This window comes from Epinephelus moara, chromosome 7 (genome assembly GCF_006386435.1).
Source record: "Epinephelus moara isolate mb chromosome 7, YSFRI_EMoa_1.0, whole genome shotgun sequence".
NCBI classification, from domain to species: Eukaryota; Metazoa; Chordata; class Actinopteri; order Perciformes; family Serranidae; genus Epinephelus; species Epinephelus moara.
The window spans coordinates 17,473,232-17,488,026 of NC_065512.1; the positions used below are offsets into that span (position 1 = coordinate 17,473,232).

At 38.5% G+C, this 14,795-nt stretch overlaps 1 protein-coding gene across 1 annotated transcript; it reads left to right on the forward strand.

Annotated features, from left to right (window-relative positions):
* Positions 1-513: 513 nt before the first annotated feature.
* On the forward strand, positions 514-12,758 carry cd247l (CD247 antigen like). The gene is made up of 7 exons (XM_050048509.1): positions 514-784; positions 7,249-7,343; positions 9,096-9,125; positions 9,265-9,288; positions 9,366-9,425; positions 9,515-9,547; positions 10,984-12,758. The coding sequence occupies exons 1-7, from the start codon at positions 721-723 to the stop codon at positions 11,068-11,070; spliced, it is 393 nt and encodes a 130-aa protein (XP_049904466.1). The 5' UTR covers positions 514-720; the 3' UTR covers positions 11,071-12,758.
* Positions 12,759-14,795: the final 2,037 nt, after the last annotated feature.

The following is a 14,795-nucleotide window of genomic DNA, read 5'->3' on the forward strand; positions in this document are numbered from 1 at the left end:
CTTGACCAGCGGACTTCACTACAACCTGCTTGGCTGTTGAAACAGGTGACGTGATTTACGCTTTAAAACCAGGGGCTGGCGATTTGACCAGCTGAGTTGCAGGTGACACCATCAGCTGGTTTAAAACTTACTTCTCTGGTTTCACAAATATTGATTAAACTTTCCTAGGCCATGGAAATAACATATTGGAATTCTTAATCTAGGTGGTGTTCCCCTTTAACATTTTTTTCAACCACAAATATGTGCTCATCAGAGGTGCCATTGCATTACAGTGTGTCATAAAGCATTTATTAACTGATTACATACAGCATGTTAAACAGGTGGAATAACTGTGTGGGTGAGTTAAAGGAAAGTGTGACCTGCTGTTCACATAAACTTGTTACATAATCCAGACTCTAGATTCTAGAGGCATCTCAGAGGCAGAGCAGGGCATCATTGATGTTGAGATTAGCCTGGAGGGACAGATTGTGTCAGGGCTTTTTTAGGGGGGAAACAGTTGAGCACAACACAGTCACTGAGAGTTACTGTGGGTGTTGAAGGCTGTACGATGCTTTGAAGTTCACACAGTCAACGTCTCAGTCCATTGGCAGGTAGTCAGTTCAGCCACTTCCTCTGATCACTGAGTGAAGCAACCAGTAACAACCAGAGGAGAGAAAGAAAGAAAGACAGAAAGAAAGAAAAGCTTGTTTCAGACAGACAGAGAGACGAGGAGCGAGAGTCATGAATTCACTGAGGACAGGTGTGTTGGTGCTGTTTGTGCTCGTGGTGCCTGTTTCCTCGAAAGGTAAGTTATATAAATACACAACAGCTGTTTTGGGAATGAGTTTGGGCTGAAGTGTTTGCATAAGTGATCAAGGACACCCGGCACTGTGAAAGAGTCTGTGGGTGTCGAGAGACTGATGCTGAATTAATTTAAAACTAAACTCTGATGCTTTTTGACACAGAAATCTTTGTTATCTTCCGTTACGCAGGCCATCGCTCCTCGGGTACATGACAGCTGAGAGAACAGGCTGCACTCGATCTTTAAATGACTTCAAATTACTTGTTCATCAACTTTTAGGAGACATAATATCTTACAGAGAGATATAAATATCTGATGTCTGTTTAGCAAAAGCGCAAGAGAGTCACAGATGAGATAGTGAAGTTTCCTCTTCACAGCATTATCTAATGGAAAAGGTTGAGCTATTTGAGGTTTTGTCACAAGGTAAAGACGATAAGACATAAATTAATACTTTCCATTCAATGCTATCTGAATAGATGTGTATATTTTCCAACTCAACACAAATTGAAATGAATGAACAAGCTTGCAGTCCATTGCCGACGCACAAATTGAAATCAGAAGAAGGTGTTTAATGCTCTTAAATTTTACATTCTGCAGAAGGGCTTTGGTTATTTTATTCTTCTTACATAAACTGTAATAAATCCATATGTGACTGACTGTAATTCAGCAGCGTCAACACAAAGTAAACAATAATATTCTTTCGTTCCTCTTTGTTTAACTTGAGAAGTTTTTTCAGTAGAGGAGGAAGTTTATGTGCATTTGATGTTTCCCAGACTCTCCCTTTTATGTCGTAGTTAAGGAGGGCTGTGGAAAAAAACATTTTCAAAATGATCAAAAAACACTTTCAAGTGCTGTCGTGTATTTCAGTCAGACTCATCATGATGAAGGCATTACCAGAGAGCGCGCATGTATAAATAATCTCCCTCGTGCGAAAACACTGAAGGTGAATTTCTGCTGTTGCAACTTGTTAAGATGAAACATCAGAACTTCCTCAGCGGAGAAACAAACTCTGTATTGTGTGAAGGATGGCTGCTGTCATAACACCTGGCTGCATACTTGTAACCTTGTGACCTTTTGAAGGCCTTTATTCCTCAGTTCCTTCCACCTGGTTTGAACGTTATCACTCTGACATCTCTCCATTTAATGCGTGTAGATTTCCTGTTTGTGCATGAGAGTGTATTTCGGGCTTGTGTGTATATGACAACAGTGGAAAAAAATGTAATTACCTCTCAGGGATTAATAAACTATATCTTCTTCTTCTTCATTAAGGAGTGGGTATCAGAGTTTTAGATATAGGTTAGGAGGCTCCTGCTACACTGACTAGCATAACTAGAAGGCCTTTATCAGCCATTTAGCATCCGTGTTTGTTGTAATGCGACGACATGAGTTCACGTCATCATTGGAAGGTGGATGGCATGACATCTAGGCCACATGGCTGCTAAAATGCAGACCAATGTTTGAGATGAACAAATAACAATGCCACCTGTTTATTAGTGAGACACTGAGGCGTTTCCGGCAGCATTTGTGCCTGCAAATGGGGGCAGTTTAAGCTAAAACATGGTCTTTTCTCAACCATAACCACGTCATTTTTGTACCTAAACAGTTGAATTTGTCATCAGAGGGTGTGGGGGATGGTGGATGGCGTGACATCTAGGCTAGATGGTTGCTAAGCTGCAAACCGCTGAAGACCAGTATTTGAGACCAACAAACAACAATACAGCTTATTTACTAGTGAGACACTGAGGCGTTTCCAGCCATGTTTGAAGTCAAAACATTATCTTTTTTTGCGCCTAAGCATAACCATACATTTACAACAGCCTGTTTGAATTGTAAAGAAACGTAAAGTATTGCCTACAGCTGATGACAAGGTGATAACAGCGTCCTGAACATGCTCGTCGATGCAGCAGGAGCCCTCTAACCTATTTCTAAAACACTGTTAACCACTTACCAACAATGGGTTCAGGAGTCGGCAACCTTCACTGTTAAAAGAGCCATTGTAGGCCAAAAAAAGAAAAAACAATCTGTCTGCATTCATTATATGATTTACTACAAGGTAGCTACTCTGCAGTGGGCTATTTAGAATAGAATAGAAAGAACTTTATTCATCCCTGAAGGGAGTTCAACAATCCAGCAGCTTATAAAAAACAACAACCACATTTCCCCGCATCAACAACAATACGGTGATATTAAAATAAACATAAAATGAAATACGTTAAGAATAAGTGCATAAATAGAAAATTAGAAATCAAATTAAAATTAAACTGAAATTGCTCATTCCACAGTCCAGCTGTGGCTAATGTGGTGTGTGTGACTGGATTCAGGAGGTGTTAAACAGTCTTATTGCCGTACTTAATTTCACACCATTATTAAATCCTCTGTTTTCCTCGAAGGCATTTCCCTTTTTGGATTTTAAAACCATAGCTTGCCTTGCTAGAAGACTCCATGTTAGCCACCGCTACTGAAGTTCAGCAAAATTTAGAGGAAAAGGCACCAGGTCGTAGACGTATGACGCACGTTTTGTCGATGAAATGTTAAGACATTTTTTAATTTGATGTATAGGCTACATATTTTTACAGTTGTAGAATGCAATAATCACTTTAGGCCATCAACAATGATATATGAAAATATTAAGAATGTTAAAAAATAACTGTTATAGAAGGTCTAAAGAGCCACATGCGGCTCCTGGTCTATGTCATAGAGTCATAACATTTAAAATGGGTGCTCCTGTTTACTGACGATAACTTGCTTTATATTGAGAAATAAAGAAAAAACAACAAACAAAAATCAGCAAATGTGTGTTTACTATAACAATAAAGAGAGGCAAGGCAGCTGTATTTGTACAGCACATTTCATACACAAGGGCGATTCAAAGTGCTTTACAGAACAATAAAATATAAACCCGACAGAAAAGAGTAAGGAGAAAAAAACACAAAAGGTAAAATTGATTACTAAATGATTTACAATTTAAAAAAATCACCATTAAAAATAGCAAAAGTGCGGATAAGAAATAAGAGATTATTAGGATTATTTAAATTGATTTAAAATTGAGTTTTAAAACAAGGTTGCAGTCATTACAGGGTGGAGGAGGCAGTGTAAAAAAGTAATGTTTTTAGCTGCGACTTCAAAGTGTTCAGAGTCTGGCTTTTCTAACATCATCTGGAAGGTTATTCCAGGTTTGTGCTGCATGATAACAAAGCGCTGCTTCACCACGTTTTGTTTTAACTCTTGGGACAGTCAGCAGGCTGGCTCCAGATGTCCTCAGGGTCCGAGAAGGTTCATATATTTGGGTGCTGAGCCATAGAGTGATGTTTTGAAATCAGTTCTCTGTGTGACAGGTAGGCAGTGTAAGGATTTTAGAGCTGGAGTAAAGCGGTCATATCTCCTAGTTTTTCTCAGGACCTTAACAACAGCATTCTGAATAAGCTGAAGTTGCAGAGCAGCTCGTTTTGAAAGTCCTACACACAGACCACTGCAGTAATCTAATATATTGGAAATAAAGGCATGTGTGAGCCTTTCAAGGTTTTGATTTAACATTATACCTCTGACTCTAGCAATGTTTTTTAAATGGTACTAGGCAGATGACGTTATGGATGTGGAAATTTAAATCTGAGTCCAATATAACACCAAGGTTTCTTGTGTGATGTTAGTTATAAGGGGTGAGAGTGATTAAATACAGTATAATCTTAAATATAATTTAGTAGATTTAAACAATGTTTGGCTTTTCTAGAAGTAAAATAAAGAGTTTGACAGTTAGTCTTTGCACCCCAAGTCTGTATTTTTTTTGTCTGCGTTTCTTTAATTCTTAATCCAGTAATAAATCTGTCAGTGTGCAGTCTTCATCTTCCATTATGTCCTCCTCCTGTCATTATGAAATGACACCTCCTCCTGTACTGCCTTAATATGCACATTCAGCACATCCAATGCATCTAAACATTGTTTTCTAGTTGGAGCCGTGCCTTGTTTTCAAACTGTATGGTTTGACTAAAATGAACAATGACAGCAATATAGTCCACGATGAGCAGCGCTAAAATCAACCTGCGTAAACTACCGTTTACTTGACCCCCCGAGTCCAGTTTGTTTCATTGGTGTGAACACTGTCGTACCTGGATCCACGGCCGGGTCCATGTGAAAAGGCGTCTGAAAGGTGACATTTTGAGAACTTAAACAACAGTGAGTCTTTGACCAGCTCGGCCTCACTTCCCTCTCAGTGACAGAAATTACACAATTTGTTTTTTAAGTCTAAAAATAATCTAAAAAGAAACTCAACATCCTGAGACAACTTTAGGTGATTTAGATTTGACGAGGAAGTTTCAGCTTCAATGAATCACCACGACTGGGGACTATCTAACAACATGGCGTCTGTTCCGACCGCACAGTGAGATAAACGGGCCTCGCCAAGACCACAGAGCAGCCCATCATCGAGCTGACAGGAAGACATTTATCTACTGAACTGCACATATGTAGTTTCCTGTTGCAGGGGGGTCTTACTCAACGCTCTCATGAGCCTCACAAACCGGCTATTTTCCATCTCATGTAGCTGAACGGGTACCCTGTAGGTCATGTCAAACACACACACACACACACACACTGAGGCCTTATGCCCTACTTTTATAGTTTGTTTCTTAAGTCAGAAGAGAAGTACTCGAACCCTTACAGTAATTTAAAGGAATAATATCACAACAAATAAGAAGTACGAAATTAAATTAAATTAAATTAAAAAAGTAGTTACTTTCAAATAAAATTTGCTAAATGAAAAACTATTTTATTATTATTTGAATATTACTAGAACAAGTATTAAATACTCCATTAGAGTTTTTTTTTCATTTTTGTTCTTTGAGATTGGATCAGTCAAGATACATGATTTTTACCTGACGACGGCAGTGATATCTGTCTGATAATATTTATATTATTGTATTAATAAATTATTCTTATTTACACCCAATGGTGAAAGAAGTATTCAGAGAATCCTTCTACACACAGTGAGTAAAAATAATATTATGACAAATAACACAATAAATTAAATTATTATTGTTTATGTATCGTATGTGACAATATATTATACATAAACAATATATATATTATACAGTGTATCACAATACTATTATTCCCAAGAATTAGATGGAATAAGTATTAAATATTTTGCACATTTATCGCATACTGTACAACACTGATATGTAAATTTTCATAAATATTTTTTTTATTACTTTACAATACTTGTTTCTATATCACTTCATTGGACACTTTGTTTTGCATTGTATATATTTACACAAAGACAATGTACAATCTATATCTATATTTCATTTATATAACTCAATTTATCTTTTGTTAATTTTCTTCTGCAATCAACGTTTTATTTAAGCAAAAAGAAATAACTTAGCAACTCTAACAGTTCGTATTTATTGTAAAGAAACCGGTTAATACAAGGTTTTTTAATTTTGTTTATTAACATCAGTGAAGATACATGATTACTATCCAACTTCAGTGATATCTGTCTTATGTTTATTATTAGTATTATATTATTATTCATACTAACACCAAGTATTCAAAGAAGTCAGAGCCTTTACTAAAGTAAAAGTGTAACACTATTAAAATACTTAATTCCAAAATTCCTGCATTTAAAATGACTCCTCAGTAAAATACAGAAGTAATATCAGCAAATTAAAGTATTACATATAAAAGGTACTTGTTATGTTGTGAGAGATTTAAAAATCTGCCATTGCAGTAAAGATGTCATTTATTTACTGTATTACTCTGTCTGTAGCTTGAAACAGGAAAGATACCATACACAGAAAGCAAGAATAAAACAGGTCGCTGCATTAGAATTATCAAAAATTACATTACATAAAATACTAAACAGCTTTAATATTCTTATAGCTCCCAGATTGTTTTTTCCCACTTTTAAAAAGGACTCAATTATGAATTAAAATGACTCATAATGCAGATTTTGTGCACTGGGGTTTTGAAAGTAAAACCTTAATCTGCAATTGTTTAAGTAAAGCACAGGCTAAAATGTCGTCATGTTTTACTGGGAGATTTAAACTGAAAGAAGCCATCATTAACGTTATTAGTGACACATGTTCTTTCATAAGTCAAAATATCAGCTGTGAAAAAGGCCTGAAAGGATTCTCTTGCACTGTCTTTATTTTTGCACAGACATATTCGCACAGATATTTGCACAATTTTTGGAAAAAGAATAGTCCAATAATACGTACAATGTTTCAAGCTTTTGTTAAAATGCCATTTATTTATTTTTAATTTAGTTTATTTAATTTAAATTGTTCTTATTCTTTTAACATCTCATGCTGTCCTTTGTGCTGCACTAATGTGAATTTCCCTGAGGATGAATATAGTCATATTTGATTTCCCACATGTATTTAGGAAAAGTCTCACAAAACAAAAATGTTGAAACCCCTCAGAAATATACTGTATAATAAGGTACTTACAATATTTCTCTCTTTGTCCTACAGAGATATTTTTCACTCACCCGGTCATCTGCTACTTCCTGGATGCAATCCTGATTGTTTACTGCATCGTGGCCACAGCGCTTTTCTTCAAAGAAAAGGTGAGTTACAGCACAGGAAGTGGAGCCTCAAGACTGCGGCCCTATGTAACTGAAGTAATTAATCAAGTAATTGTTTAGTTGACAGACAGAATGCTACCTGATGACAGATTTAATAAGTAATTATTTATTGTTAAGTAAGTAAATTTCTGGTTAAGGTATCTCAGGTGTAAACATGTGCTAACAATGAATGAATGCATTAATTAATTACTTTATTTTGAGCAAACAATTAATAAATAGATAAATAAAACAAAACAAACAAAACATCAACAGACATGCTCAAAATGTAGGAAGGGGTGTACACTTATATAATCCTACTCCCTTCCCAGTATTCACGTCCCATTTAAAAAGGAAATTGTCAACAACTATCCCTTATTAATATAGATAAATAAACAACAATCTTAGATATTAAATATTAAATATACAAACCCCATCTCAACCGAGCCCAGGTAAATAAATTATATGATATCCAGGTGTTAACAACATGTAGAGGACAGTGGCTATTATGGTGTTTTATTACAGGTAACTGGCATTCAGATTAGCTGAACTTGAAAAAAGTAAAGAAATACTGATGGACATGTTTTATAAAGATATGTACATTTGTGTAAAAAGATTATATTTTAAATGAAGATATTGGGAAACCTTTTGTTGCCAAAGACTTTTCTGAGAAGTTCATATTTTATCATCATCTTTTATTTATTTATTTATTTATTAAAGATATTTTTTGGGGCATTTTGGCCTTTAATTGACAGGACAGACAAGCGTGAAAGGGGGGAGAGAGAGAGGGATTGACATGCAGCAAAGGGCCACAGGCTGGAGTCGAACCTGGGCCGCTGTGGCATCATTTTTTATTTTTATATTTTATTTTAAATGAAAGTAGGTTGTTTTTAACCATATAGCAACCATTATTTATGGCTTATTTAATGTTCCCAGCTGATTTTGTGATCCAGTATCAATCCCAGAAATTTATTTTCACACACTTTTTCTATATAAACATTATCTATCTTACTTTGCACTTGCGCATCAGTTTTTCAGTTTCCAAATAACATAATTTTGGTCTTTGTCAAAACTGAATTAGCAACAGTTTGTTTTTGTCAAACTGTCTTTTCAGTTTATTCAGTTCCGTTGTGATTTCAGTCAAAAGCAGCTGTAAATCCTCTCCGAGCATAAAAATAGTTTTATTATCTGCAAATAACTAAAATTTTGTTGTTGTTTTTTAACATAAGTTATCAATATAAAATAGAAACAGCAGTGGTCCCAATACTGACCCCTGGGGTAAACCACAAGTAATGTTGCAACACGCAGAGATTATATTCACCCATTTGAAAAAATTGCTGCCTGTTTTTTTAAAATACATTTCTAACCAATTATTCTTTATCATTTAATCCGACAGTTCTTTTTGAGATTATTCAATTAATAATCTATACAATGACATAAAATAGAGAAAACAAATGCCCATCACAATTTCCCTGAGTGGAATGTGACAACTTTATATTGCTTGTTTTTTTGAAACAACAGTCCAAAACCCCAATGTTTAATCTATAAAAATAGAGAGGCAACAAGTCCTCACATTAAAGAAGGTAAACCCTGAAAATATTTGACTTTTTTGCTAAAAATATTAAACAGTTAATCAGCTCTAACTGGAAGACATAAATTTGGACTCTTGTAATTAATGATGATAATTTGTTATGATTAATCAATCACCTTTCACCTTTAAAATAATGTTTTTAATATATTTTTTCTTCCTGTCTGTAGTTTTCTCACGTCCCGTCTGCTGCAGCACCTGTAAGTTGACAAATTTTCCATTTCTTCACAGTTAATTCATTGATATTTAAACTTAATCTATTTGTACATGTGTCACTACTTGAATATGTGCATTTCACACTCTTACTGTATGTATTTCTCACTGATTTCTCACTGACAGGCAGATGACGGAGGCATTTACCAGGTAAGAACCCTCACACCACTCGATGTGTTTAACTCTGCTGTTAGGTATTTAGTTATAACTTTATATTTCCTCTTCAGGAGCTCGACAGGATGAACGATGATGATCCTTACCAGGTGCTCCAGCCAGTAAAAGGAAAAGTAAGTCACTTAATACCTGTAAAGGTCTCATTCTCACCTGTTCTGGTGTCTTCACTGTCAGTCACTGTGTTGTATTTTATCTTTTCTAGAAAAAAGGCAAGAAGAAGAAGAAAAAATCCGAGGTAAGATGCTCAACTCCAGCATATAATCTCAACAATCAGAGGTGTAAAGAAAATAAACTCTATTATTATGGTTCAAGATAAAAAGAAACATAAGCGAAATGGTTTAGATGCATAAGTATAAATGTTTTGCTCCACTTAGTATTTCTGAAACGTGGTCGCAGCTCAGCTCCCCGTGGCAAAAACTCTTTGATGCCTCGCCAAAAACCACATACAGGTCTTACATTAAATCAGCAATAACAACAATCTCAATTTGAATTTAAAGTCATTCTCACAGCCTTTATTTTATTTAAAAAAAAAACAGGTGTTACTATTAACATTTACGATGGCTCTGTGCTGTGAGTCCCAGTAAGTCCTGACAGTGAGCAGTGGTGATCCTAGACTCTAGGGGGCCCGGGCAAAGAAGCCCATAGAGGCTGAGTTTTCAACCTCTGGAACAGACAAAGACCTCTGCCCGAGGACCTCAAACTACATCCTGGTGTGTACGGTATTGTCAGGTGTTGAGTGCAGACCCAAATACAGCACACTGAGGCAGGGAGACAGCAATACACACACACACACCAATATACAGCAGTTCTGGGGTTTGTGGGTTTAGCTTGCTTGTAGTCTCTGCGGTGAGTGAGTGACACGAGAGCAGGCAGCCAACACTCGAGAGCAGTCTGAGAGCTGGGGACTGTACTGTGAGTGCAGGTGGGTTTCTTGTGAGGCTGGTAGTGGAGTGAAGACTGAAGTACTGAGCCGAACAAGGAGAGCTGAGGGAAGCAGGTTTGGTGTAGCACTGTGCAGCCACAGAGCCGAGCAGACGGGAACCAGGAAGGGAGCAAGCAGGACTCGGAGTCAAAGATGGAAGGTTGAGGTGATTACCAGGGCAGAGACGACAGAGGCAGGTCAGGAACAAGCAGGGTCGGTACTGGGGAATCAAGCCAAGAGTGAATGCTGGAAAGTCGTAGAGCAATCTGGCACTGAGGGGAAGGCAGCACAGGTGAGTGGAGCTGGCTTAATGAGAGGGGCATGGCTGGCAGGGTACAGGTGAATGGAAATTTACCAGGAGCAGATTAGGGAGATAAGCAGACTGTGACAGGTATTAAGAGGTCAGAGATACAGCTGGGAGAGAGACCATGAAGAGCCTTAAAAGTAATCAGTAAAATGTTAAAATCTATTCTAAAACATACTTGGAGCCACCTACAATGTTTTATCTTGGCAGTGGACGACTGACACAGGAAACGTAACACACCCGCATAAGATTAAACATTAACTTTGATTAATATGATAACAAGGTGTCACTTCTGGCACAGGATGTGGGTGCTTCATCATCTCTGCTCTTCAGTTTCCTCTGTGAAACTGATCTGTGGTCAGCAGGAATGAAAACACGTAAACTTCCCCAATGATGTCACCAGATAAAAAACTGCTGGTCTGAACTTTGTGCCCCTTCTGTACAGGCGACTGCGGCCAAGGAGGAAGATAGAGATCCCTATGAGACTTTGATGCCCAACGGCTCAGCTGCACCTCCTGTGTCTCCACACTGAACTCAGGGGCAGGCCCGTCCGCAGAAATGACCGGGCCCCTGAACAGGTCCAGCGAAAGGGCCCTCACCAGATCTACTTATATCAATGCATGTGTGTGCTCTTTCTCCTAGTAAACACATACTGTGACGCCAGCTACCTCTTGGCTAGCTGTAACATTAGCTCTCTGGCTATCATTCACCTCTTTGCCTCTTCGTTAGCTGTAACGTTAGCTCTCTGGCTATCATTCACATTCAACCTGGCTGGGTTTTCAGAGCTGACTGAAAACAGTTAGTCACAACATTATTATTTGGGTTTAAAGGCCTTTCCAGCTCTCTTTTTCTCTGCCATAGCGAGGAAATTCACTCCAACATAAGCTAATAGTTAGTTTAGATCAGTGGTTCCCAACTGGGTCAAGATTTCTCCTTCATCATTAATTCAAAGTCCACAGATTTTAATGTCTTCAGGGCACAGACTGTATAAAGATGGTAGACGTGTCTGGTCTCCACTTACCCCCACTGTGCAGAAGTGACGCTAAAATATCCCGGATAAGACCGCTGCCATCTTGCTCTGGTGACGTCATCAGTAGTAGTAGTAATGGGCCGTTCCATATAGATCTTACTGCTAGTAAGACGGTAGGAAATACGGTCATGACACGCCTCTTGGAGGCGGTTCTACCAGTAGCAGTCTCGTATGAACTCGGAGAATTACGAGTTTTGAAAGACTGACGAAAACAAAGATGGCTGCGCCCTATATTTACCATAAGTCTTCATTTTAATTACTCGTACACATTATATATGGGAATATATTATGGGAATGCTTTATGATGTGTTGTTGTGCGTGGAATGTCGTGTGTGTGTTGTTTACCTGTTGGTGTTGGTGAAAGTAGCTAGCAGTGTTGCTAATAATAAAGGCTCCGCTACTGCAATAGTGACGACTGCTTTCTTGGAGGCATCCATCTTTGTTTACATTTAGGTGGTAAATGGTACAAACGCAATCAGGAACACATACCGCCAATTTAAACAGGAAGTTACAACATTTTACGACATCATCTTGAGTCTCACCCCTAGTAGCAACGTAAATGGATCATAGCATTACCCCCACTGTGCAGAAGTGACGCTAAAATATCCCGGATACGACTGCTGCCAATTTGCTCTGGTGACGTCATTCAGAGCCACAGTACAGTACCGTTTCCGCGATATCAAGTTTCCCGCCCATACACCCGTTCGACCAATCGCAAGCAGTGACACTGAATGTGCGCCCACTGATTGGCTCACACAGTTGTCAATCGTATTGTAGAAATCCGTGTTTGTAGCTTTGAATAAATAATTATAACCAAACCTATCAGAAAAACGAACGCTTGAATAAATTGCAGCGTGACTAAAGCTACCTAAAATGAAAATTATTTGACGTGTACTTTGAGTTTTCAAGTTTTTAGTTTGGCCCATGTCCCATCCACTAACATGGAGGGGCGGGGCTTATAGGTTTATGTTTTACACGTTGGGGAGCTGTCATGTCGTCCATCTTTATGTGTAGTCTATGATTAAAACTCATACTTGCATTTAGCCATGTTGTTGAGCTAGTTTTCTGTCTCTGTCAAGCAACTGTCCATTAGTCACTCACTCTACAGCAGGAAATGGCACTTCAGAATAAAAGCTCTGTGCCGGAAATTGACTGTACTTCAAAATAAAGTGTGTTTTTAACAAATTTGACATATTTGCAAGTCATTTGTGGACCCATCAGTTGGGAACTACTGCCTTAGACCATTAGTTTAAATTTCTTGGGTCATGTGGCCAGCTGCTCTCTTTTTTTCTTTTTGTTGTTGTTCTTGTTTTGTTTTTTTACCAGTTGCCCTAAATGTCTTTAAAAAAAGAGTATTTTCAGGTGAGGGGCCACATTTTACTGAAGTAACAATATATACATTGTTTATTTAGGGAGAACAGGGTTGTAGTCATTAGATTTCACTCCCTAGAGGGCGCTGTTAACAAATGTACTGAAAACAAATTTTCAGTATTGGGGTCAGAGGTTTAGTCAGTGGCAAAAGTCGCAGCTGGGGAAACTTTTCACATTCTTTTCGGGGGTTGGTTGTCACATGTATTTTTCTTTTAAAAAAATGTACTTAAAGGAATGATTTTTCCTGTTCTTGTTTTCTCAATGTGTTAAGTTGTTGTATTTCTTCCCTTTTAAAATAACAGAGACAACCAACCCCATAGTGTGTGACCACAGATCCAACAGTGGGGATGGTTGTAACATCTGCACAACTGATTTGACAGTCCATATATTCTAAACATAAGCTTAAAGACAGTCAGGTCACTGCATTCATACCTGACCTTTTAGGCATCTGTTACATCTTACAAGGGAATCCATTAAGGACATGATTTTTGAGTGATGAGCGACAATGCAAACCACTGCACCACCTTTTCCCCTACTATTTTCTTATATTTCATAAACCAAATGATGATGAATCGATCATGAAAATAAGGACAGTTCATCCCAAAATCAAAAAACATATTTTTCCTCTTACCTGTAGTGCTATGTAGCAGCAGTTTCATGTAGGGACTATTTTCTGCTGAACCTCATCCAACAACCGTATCACTGTGCAGAAGGAAGCCTGCATCTACTGCTAGCTCACCTAGCACCACTCACCTAGCTACAGTTACAGCTCAGCTAAGGAGGACGCCATTAATTTTTACATCTCGCACTGTCACAAACACAAGCCTCTCATCCATGTAGCTCATTCAGTAGATGCACGCTTCCTTCTGCGCAGTGATTACCTTAAGTAACTGGCACTTTGAGCACCACAAGCTGAGTGCTATGTAGTTCCATTATATTGGAGAGAAAGCAGACTCTCTACGGCCGATACCTCCAACACTCGGCAACTGACACCACATCAATCCATCCATCTTCAACCCCTTATCCGAAGCCGGGTCACGGGGGCAGCAGGCTGAGTTAAGCATTCCAGACGTCCCTCTCCCCAGCAACACTTTCCAGCTCCTCCTGGGGGGCCCCAAGGCGTTCCCAGACCAGACGAGATATATAATCCCTCCAGCATGTTCTGGGTCTGCCCCGGGGCCTCCTACCGGTGGGATGTGCCTGGAACACCTCTAACAGGAGGAGCCCAGGAGGCATCCTGATCAGATGCCCGAACCACCTCAACTGACCCCTTTCGACTGAATCTAGATTGATAAATACCACTATGAAGTTTTCATTTTGGGGTGAACTGCTACTATTAACTCTTCAATTTTGCATGTGCAAATCTAATAGACAAACTAGTAGCTGTATGAAGCTCTTATTAAGCACAGCGGTTGCAAACATGCTAATGCTAACACTGCATACAGATGTGTAGCAGGTATATTTACTATGCTAACTATGTTATTTAAGCTTGTTAGCATGCTAACACACTAATGCTAGGAACATTACTGATGCTGCTGAGAGGGCATCGATAAAGATGGCCTTCAAGGGGTGATCTGTGGACCACACAAGCTACATAGACACAGGCCGGGGTCTGGCAGAGGGGCCCCAAACACCTGATGACCTCAGGTTACATCACTGATCATGTATCTAGGTTGCAGGTTAAGGTGTGTAAAATCACATTGGGTACAGCAGATGCTGATGGGAGCGTCATTAGTTTTTAGTTGTGAATTAAAATTTAGACCTCATGGTGGTCCTGTGTGATGCTGGATGCTGTCAATCATCTCACTTATGTTTCATGTGTAACTGGATGCCAATAAAAGACCAAGCACATGTCA

Excerpts from the sequence above, each read along its gene's own strand:
- cd247l (XM_050048509.1), top strand. The coding sequence starts at position 721 with ATGAATTCACTGAGGACAGGTGTGTTGGTGCTGTTTGTGCTCGTGGTG. Across the intron at positions 785-7,248 it reads GGTGCCTGTTTCCTCGAAAG|AGATATTTTTCACTCACCCG; the intron begins GTAAGTTATATA and ends TTTGTCCTACAG. Across the intron at positions 9,126-9,264 it reads TCCCGTCTGCTGCAGCACCT|GCAGATGACGGAGGCATTTA; the intron begins GTAAGTTGACAA and ends TCTCACTGACAG.